Below are 9407 nucleotides of genomic sequence, written 5' to 3'. Positions count from 1 at the left end.
TAGGAAAAACTTGCTTTATGTCCTATAGAGACTTGACAAGGTATGCCTACATCCTTGGACTACCAATTTTACTTTTGAAGCAATTAACTGTTTCATTTGTTTTCGAAACTCTGTTTCATTTGTTAGTAGGATTTTCTTGCCCTTATCCTCTTACATGAGTACCGGGTACAAGATTTCCTGCGCCCTTGATTTAAATTAATCATTTAACACCTTGTACTTAACTTTAATTGTTAAAGATCCCACAGGATAGGTACCAGTTGCCACGTTGTCCTGTTTCTGACATTCACTATAACTGAATATTCATTGTACCTTTATTTGCTAATTTCACCATGTTTCGTCTCCAAGCTTTCCGTGCAGATCCAGCAGGTGCAATAGGGACTTTAAGTCATGCCAAAAAGACTGAATTACAAACTCTTGCACATGAGTATCAACTAACAGTTCCCTACCAAGCCAACAAGAGTGAAATACACAACCTGTTGCTGGATCATTTCTTAGAGCAAGGTAAGATAGACTCTGAAACTCATGAAACTTACTATATTGCAGATAAAACTGATTTGGCGACGATGAAACTCAAACTAGAGCTGGCCAAGATTGAACGTGAGCAGCAAAGGGAAGCCCGCGAACAGCAAAGGGAAGCCCTCGAACAACAAGAACGAGCTGCTGCCATACGAAGGGAAGAACAAGAACGTGAAATCGCCCTCAACGAACGTGAGGCTGCTTTGAGGAAGGAAGAACACGAACGAGAAATCGCCCTCAAAGAACGTGAAGCTGCCTTGAGGAGGGAAGAACAAGAACGTGAGGTTGCACTACTCCGTGAGCGGGAACGAGTACAGCTTGAAACCAAACAACGCGAGTTGGAGATGCATCGTGAACATGACAAGCAACAAGCGACTCTGGCTCTAGAGTGTCGTCAACGAGAATACACGTTGGAAACTTCACACCTCTCTCAACGCCAGCAAGCTACTGCCAATCTTCCCGTCAGTTTTAATATATCACATGCAAGTAAGTTAATGCCATCCTTTGTAGAAGCGGAAGTTGATGTGTTTTTTACCACCTTTGAAACCCTTGCTAATCAACTCAGTTGGCCTGTCGACCAATGGGCCACACTTCTCAGAGTCCATCTTACAGGTAGAGCTGCAGTCACACTCAGTACTTTGGCGTCTGAGAATGACTACCAGACTCTGAAACAAGCAGTGTTGGACGCCTACCTACTCTCTACAGAAAGTTATAGAAGGAAATTCCGTGACCACCTGAAGGCAAGTACCACTACCTTCCTCGAGTTTGCTAACACAAAACGGAGATATTTCATGAAATGGCTGGAAGCAGCACATGTCTCTACTTTCACAGAACTCGTCAACCTGATGCTAGTTGAAGAATTGTTGAGGCGTGTGCCGCCTCCTGTCCGTCTCTACTTAGCAGATAAAGAAGAAACCGACTACCTGAAGTGTGCTAAGTCGGCTGACACTTACAGCCTCATCCACCGGCTGACACCCGAACCATCCTCCAGTAAGAAGTCGTGGTACAGTTACGAGAAAGTGAGCACCGATCTGGCTGGCTCGCAATTGTACTGCAAGTATTGTAGACTCTATGGACATACCATAGACAAGTGTGGTAAGTCTCAATACAAGGGAACCACTGACCCACAAAAACCCAAACCAACTCCTCCTAAGTCCGGTAAGCCTGTGATGAATGTTGGTGTTAATGTTAATGATCTTTCTCTTTTCAGTAACCACCTGTATACTGGAACTGTCTCTGCCAACGGTTCAAATCCGGAGGGACGTTTCAAATTGAAGATCTTGAGGGACACAGCGGCTCTTCAATCGATAATCTTGAAGTCGGCTGTGCCCAACATCGTCTACACCGGAGAAACTGTCTTCATCACTGACCTCACTGCTACCACTCCATACCCTCTCGCCAGAGTCCACCTGGATTGTCCCTACGTGAACGGAGAAGTCCAAGTCGCCGTCAGGGAAAAGCCTTTTCTTATGCCTGGAGTGCAACTTCTCCTAGGCAACGACTTGGCAGAAGACCTGCAACCGACCAACCTGATCGTCATGGACAAACCCCAGGTGTGTAACTCTGTGCCAAGTAACCCTATTCTAGCGTATGTTCCAGCAGAGGTTCAAGAGAGTGATGAAGTTTCTCCTCCGGTTCTCGTGACCACCCGTGCACAAGCCGCACGTCCACAGCCAGCTGACTCTACTGCTACCGCTGTCCCTCAAGACCCTCAGAAACTACCCCCGAATCTGACCAAGTTGGAGTTCCGTAAGTTGCAGAGGGAAGATCTTACTTTAACACCATTGTTTTTCCAGGCTGAGACTCAACCCGACAGTATTCCTGGGTTCTTCCTAGAGAACGACTTGCTCTACCGCAGATATAGACCCAGTAAACTGAAGGAGGAGGACGATTGGGCCAACATCGAACAACTTGTGATTCCTACCAGCCTGCGGCCCACTATTCTACACCTGGCCCACGGAGCGCTCTCCCACTACGGCTTCAACAAGACTTACCATGGAATTCGTCAAGACTACTACTGGCCAGGTATGGTAAATAGCGTCAAACAGTACGTAAAACAGTGTCATACATGTCAGATGGCAGGCAAACCGAACATCTCCATTCCCAGAGCGCCATTGATTCCCATACAGGTGCCTGCGGAACCTTTCCACAGACTCATAATAGACTGTGTTGGTCCTTTACCTCGGACCAGTTCAGGTAATGCCTATATCTTAACCATCCTGTGTCCTACCACCAGATTTCCCATAGCAGTTCCAGTAAAGAACATCACGGCTGCTACGGTTGTAAAACATCTATTGAAGATCTTCACTCAATACGGATTTCCCAGGGAGATTCAGAGCGACTGTGGTACCAACTTCACCAGTGATCTCTTCAAAAGGACACTGGAGGAGTTCAACATCAAACAGGTATTGTCCAGCCCCTATCATCCTGCTTCACAGGGTTCTCTTGAACGTAGTCATCAGACTATCAAAGCACTCTTGAAAAAGTTTTGTAGTGAAACCTCTAAGGATTGGGATAAGCAAATCGACCTTATAATGTGTATTTACAGAAGTCTCCCCAATGAGTCCCTAGGAGTATCTCCTTATGAGATGCTCTACGGCCGTAAGTGCCGTACTCCCCTTAAGGCTTTCAAAGACTCTCTCAGAGATGCCACCTTCAGTGAGCATCAGAATGTGCCCCAGTTTCTTCAAAACCTTCAACACATTCTAGAGAGAGTCCACCGCTTTGCCCATGATAATCTATTGAAAGCCCAGGAGAGGATGAAGACTCATTACGACCAGACCAGCAAAGTAAGAAAATTCAAGCCGGGAGACTTCATCCTAGCATACTTCCCTATCCCAGGTTCACCTTTACAAAACAGGTTTTCAGGACCCTACCGCGTCAAAGAGTGCAGAAGCAACAACAACTACGTTATAGAGACTCCAGATAGGCGGCGGAAGACCCAGCTGTGCCACGTCAACCTCCTGAAGCAATATAATGGTACTCCTCCCACTGTCCTGATTAACTGTTCTACCTTCACAGAACCCTACATCCACAGTGAGACCTTCCCAGCTTCTCCTCCCGAAAGCACTGACAAGGAGTCAGCGCTTTCTAATTCCGAAATCCTTAATGATCTTCCCAAATACTTTCAGGATAATAATCGTGCTCCTTTGCCATATTCTAATTCCACTCTCACCTCGTCAGATAAGCCCTTCATCCTCCATGTCGACGCCAGTGGTACCGACGTTGGTGGTGTCGTGATGCAGCAACGAGGCGAGGAGAATACACCTGTCGGCGACTACTGCTACAAGGAACTACAGAACAATTGGCAAGGAGCTACTCTTCATCATCCTGAAGCTCCAGCACTTCACTCCACACCTGAAAAGTGCTCGGTCCACCATCAACACGGACCACACCACCCTACACCTCCTGCAGCACGCCCACTTCTCATCTCAACGTCTTCTACTATGGGCTTGCTAACTGCAGAAATTCAACCTGGAGACACGCTATACCAAGATTCCGACAACATCTTAGCCCATGATCTCTCCAGAGTTTATGAAGTAGAAGCGACTTCATCTATTACTCCACCACATAACGACGTACTTCTTCCAGAACCGCAGGCTTTGGGGGAGAGTTGTGACGATAATCTCCTTCAAGAGATTGAGCCTGCTCTTCCCTCCAAAAATACGTCGCTACAAATATATAAAACTACTATGGAAGAAATGTCCAACAACGACAATAACATCTCCAAGGTTTGCCAGAGAGCAAAACGTATGCAGCCAGGAACACCTGCTCTGCCTCAAACCGCCAAACTACCTGTCTTGTTGCCGGCTCCTCGCTGATTGGCCGCCGGTCTAGCTGCAACTGCACTCCACCCACCATACTACTTGATGTCTGGGGCCGCCACGACCTCAGTCTTCAGAATATTCAGTGCTTTCTTACGGTTAACACTTCTTCTTGGTAGACTGAGCTGTGGCTTACGTGTACTAAGAGAGGTGATAGCTTAAAGCCAATATTCCTGCACCTCTCATTTTATTGTATATTGCACAGCTTGTTATTGCTCACTTGTCTTAACGTAACTTTTCACTTTGTCATTCGATTATTCTTATTATTTTCATTGATTGATTTTATTATACGAATTTGTATGTCCATTTTATTCATGTTTTGTTTATCTAACGTAATTAAAATTCCATTGTTAAAATTTACTTGTGTTTTGTGTGTCTTCTCCTTACCTTACCACAGACGAAGTTCCAGATTTTCTATTTTTTTATTCTATGTGACGAGGCCATACCCCTAGCTTTGAACAGCCGAACACCAACGCGTTACCGTCACAATATATATATATATATATATATATATATATATATATATATATATATATATATATATATATTTAAATTTAATTTGAATACACTACTGGTGTGATCCCGAGCAGGAGCTACTGTTTAAGTTTCACCCTTACGACTTACCACATAAAACCCCAGGCTATATCCTCATAGACTCTAAACTTCCCTGAACCAGACAGAGGGTAGGCACATTAGTTATGATCTACATTTCCTCTTTCCTATTTTCAGTGCAGTGACAGCAATAGACACATTTTTGTGCAGATCCACTGGAACATTCAAATGCTTATAATATTGTTATAGTTAAAAGAAAGCAGACAAAATGCTGATAACATAATTCTTTACACAACATATGAATATACATAATAGTTCATTTTTACGTTTAAGTTATAATCAATTGGGCCTTTTCTAATTTCATTTTAAAATGATTTCCTATTTCATTGTCAACACAAATGAAATTGGCTCGGTTTATTATGTTTTTTCTTCAGTAACGAGCATGTAATAATATAGCTACATTTAGTATAAAAATATTGTATTCATATATTTACCTGTATGTCTACATTTTGTATTTGAATCAACATTTAATGTAGTATTTGCTAATCATCCATTATTATTTCCTAATATTAATGGGGGTAATCACATTACCCCCATGACACTATGAGTAGTAGTGACTTTAAAAGAATGTAAGAACTCTTGTGTATATAAATAAATACAAAATACTTGCCGGCAATTCTGCTAAACGCCGACGTTGCCATCATCCCCCAGCGATGAGGCTTTGACACGGTTACATGAATGTGGCAATTTACATGACAATATTCGATTTTCTGATATATCCATAATCATGTTGTGTTATATTATATACGTCTTCAGAGTAATGGTAGAGCCAATAGCAATTATTGTTATTAAATATGAATGTAAATATAAAAATTCAGGCACAGTCCATCAGACAAGTCCAGTTATATACTTCATTATCATACATTATGATACAACCGCATCTGATGGGCCTTGATATTTGTTAGCCAAAGATGGATTATTGATATGGTGGGTGAGACACTGGCTGCTTGTGGCACCTCGCCACCCGCTGGTGGTGGCCCCTCGCCACCCACTGGTGGTGGCCCCTCGCCACCCACTGGTGGTGGCCCCTCGCCACCCACTGGTGGTGGCCCCTCGCCACCCACTGGTGGTGGCCCCTCGCCACCCACTGGTGGTGGCCCCTCGCCACCCACTGGTGGTGGCCCCTCGCCACCCACTGGTGGTGGCCCCTCGCCACCCACTGGTGGTGGCACCTCGCCACCCACTAGTGATGGCCCCTCGCCACCCGCTGGTGATGGCCCCTCGCCACCCGCTGGTGATGGCCCCTCGCCACCCTCTGGTGGTGGTACCTCGCCACCCGCTGGTGATGGCCCCTCGCCACCCGCTGGTGATGGCCCCTCGCCACCCTCTGGTGGTGGTACCTCGCCACCCGCTGGTGATGGCCCCTCGCCTCCCGCTGGTGGTGGCCCCTCGCCACCCACTGGTGGTGGTACCTCGCCACCCGCTGGTGATGGCCCCTCGCCACCCGCTGGTGATGGCCCCTCGCCACCCGCTGGTGATGGCCCCTCGCCACCCTCTGGTGGTGGTACCTCGCCACCCTCTGGTGGTGGTACATCGCCACCCACTGGTAGTGGCCCCTCGCCACCCTCTGGTGGTGGTACGTCGCCACCCACTGGTGGTGGCCCCTCGCCACCCACTGGAGGTGGCCCCTCGCCACCCGCTGGTGGTGGCCCCTCGCCATCCACTGGTGATGGCCCCTCGCCACCCGCTGGTGATGGCCCCTCGCCACCCGCTGGTGGTGGTACCTCGCCACCCGCTGGTGGTGGCCCCTCGCCACCCGCTGGTGATGGCCCCTCGCCACCCGTTGGTGATGGCACCTCGCCACCCGCTGGTGGTGGCCCCTCGCCACCCGCTGGTGGTGGCCCCTCGCCACCCGCTGGTGGTGGCCCCTCGCCACCCGCTGGTGGTGGCACTTCGCCACCCGCTGGTGATGGCCCCTCCCCACCCGCTGGTGGTTGCACCTCGCCACCCGCTGGTGATGCAACCTGTCCTCTTAAAAAGAACGTCAACATTTGCCGTTTGACTCTACGGCTGTTTTTGGACGTTATTTTGTGTAAAACTACGTCTATTTTCGCTTCCATGGACTATCTCTTGTTATACAATGAAATACCACACTCTTATTATTCTATAACTCACTGACTATGCTCTGATATTTGTTCTTCAAGTAAAAATATATATATTTTTGCCTTAATTAGGCCATAATCCAGAAAATTCCAGCCTATCGATCTTTATATTAAGGAAAACATCTAATAAATTTGGAAATGAATTTTTCGTTCGCCGACAGTTTCCTGTTACTATTTAACCCTCTATGCTTTAATGTCCCTGGTCATTGTGACTTTCCCAGGATTTATATATGTTTTGTAGTAGCATTTAGTCAGACTACAGTAATTTAACTAATGGGAAACCTCTATAGTTGTCGTAAATTAATAATAATCATTTATCAAATAATAAATTAGCAAACATATGCAACATTTTATGTTACGACTTTTCGGGTAGGCCGTTCTGTTTGTTTACAACCCCAATGGTTCAAAATACACAATACTTTTAATATATAAGTGACTAAGTATGCTCTAATATATGGTCCTCAATGAAAATTATAGTTTTTTTTTGTTAATTTGTCCATAGTGAATAAGATTCCTTACTGTTGATCTTTATATTAAGAAAAACATCTAAACAAATTGGTATTGTGTTTTCGTTCAGATAAAGTTTCCAGATACTATTTCCTAGTTATCATTTAATGTAGGTGGTTATTTTAATTCGCGGCTACCAGGGGCTTTCTCCCATTATACAATATAAATGTACTCACTAACTATTCTCTGGTATCTGTTCTTCAAGTAAAATTACCTATTTTTTTGTTTAATTAGTCCATAATTCATAAAATTCCTTCAGGTCGATCTTTATATTTAGAAAAACATCTAATCAATTTGGAATTTAATTTTTCGTTCACCTGCAGTTACCAGCTATTATTTCATTGTTATATTTTATGTCGCTGGTCATTACAATTTTCCAAGAATTTAAACAGCAAGTAGCATCTTGTTAGAGTACAGGAATTTACCTATGGAGAACCTCGATAGCTGCCGAAAATTATTAATGATTATATATGTAATTTAAAATAATGAATTATATACCATTTCGTATGTTACGTCTTTGGCGGGTAGGCGGTTCTGCGGGTTTACAACCGAATTGTTTAAAAATCACACTATTTTAAATGTATGAGTCACTAGTATGCTCTGATATATGTTCTGCAATGAAAATAAAGATTGTTTTGTTGTTAATTACTCCATAAATGTGTAATGTGTTAATTCAGTCTAAAATCTTTTTGCAACGTTTATATGCGATATACGTAGCTGGAAACTACCTAATATTTAAAAATAATAGTTACAACATTCTATTAATATATAATGTTGAAATAAATATCACACAAAGTCTGTATATCTGTTTTTAGATGTCTTATAAATTTTTTTTTTTAAATAGTATTAATGATGTTTGTGAATCTTGAGTAAAAATTATGTTAATTATTATTAATCTAATTGTTATTATTTTAAGTAAAAGAATTGCAAGTATTCGCATAACCACGGGATCTCTGTTTGTGTATGAATGCACGGATTTGTTTTTGTTATGAGAGGGACGCCTTAGAAAGCATGGTGTAGGCCACCTGTGGCTCGCATCCGATCCCACGATCGTCGTCGCCCCTAAATCAACACAACAGGTATTTAGTATTTACGATTATAATAAGTAATATTTCTTTTATAATAATATTGCAGCAGGTGGTGTAGTGGTAGGACACTCGCCTGGCGTTCCGCGAGCGCTATGTCATGGGTTCGTATCCTGGCCGGGGAGGATTTACTGGGCGCAAATCCTAAACTGTAGCCTCTGTTTAACGCAACAGTAAAATGTGTACTTGGATGAAAAAACGATTATTCGCGGGGGGGATTGTATTCCAGGGACATGCCCGAAACGATACTCGTAGTAGTGGCTGTACAAGAATGTAACAACTCTTGTATATATCTCAGGTTAGGGGCTAGGCATTTACACTCTTAGGTCAGCAAACTAACTAGAAGGTTAGACTATTAGACTCCACTGGTCAATCGGGGCCCTGCATGACTCAGCTTATCCTAACCTAGCCCAGCTTAAACCATCTTAGCATAGTTCATTCTAGCTGTGCATAGTGCTTGCACAGCCTTGCTTATCCTAGTTTACCTCTTCCTAGCCTACCGTAGCCAAGCCTATCCCAATATACCCTTACCTAGTCTTGCCTAGCCTAACCCTGCCTTGCTTTTAAACATGACCAGTCCTTCCTACCCTAGCCAAGCCCTGACCAGCTTAGCCAAGATTTAGCATAGCCTTGCCTTTTTATTAATATATAGAGGGTACCACCTCTGGTTGAGTATGTAGGAACCCTCCACTTATAGGGTTGAGGGTTCCATATATATGTATATATATATATATATATATATATATATATATATATATATA

The 9407-nt window shown here is 44.0% G+C and overlaps 1 protein-coding gene across 1 annotated transcript; it reads left to right on the top strand.

The window, feature by feature from the left end:
• Positions 1-5876: 5876 nt before the first annotated feature.
• On the top strand, positions 5877-7949 carry LOC138358482 (proline-rich protein HaeIII subfamily 1-like). Its single transcript, XM_069316474.1, has 2 exons — positions 5877-6948; positions 7885-7949. The coding sequence occupies exons 1-2, from the start codon at positions 5877-5879 to the stop codon at positions 7947-7949; spliced, it is 1137 nt and encodes a 378-aa protein (XP_069172575.1).
• Positions 7950-9407: the final 1458 nt, after the last annotated feature.

Source organism: Procambarus clarkii, chromosome 83 (assembly GCF_040958095.1).
Source record: "Procambarus clarkii isolate CNS0578487 chromosome 83, FALCON_Pclarkii_2.0, whole genome shotgun sequence".
Classification (NCBI taxonomy): domain Eukaryota; kingdom Metazoa; phylum Arthropoda; class Malacostraca; order Decapoda; family Cambaridae; genus Procambarus; species Procambarus clarkii.
This window is presented reverse-complemented; position numbering and strand designations above follow the sequence as displayed.

What these genes read in the sequence shown, in the direction of transcription:
- LOC138358482 (XM_069316474.1), top strand. Translation starts at nt 5,877, where the DNA reads ATGGTGGGTGAGACACTGGCTGCTTGTGGCACCTCGCCACCCGCTGGT. An exon ending in AAAGAACGTCAACATTTGCC is followed by an intron (nt 6,949 to 7,884) that starts GTTTGACTCTAC and finishes GTTCACCTGCAG; the next exon opens with TTACCAGCTATTATTTCATT.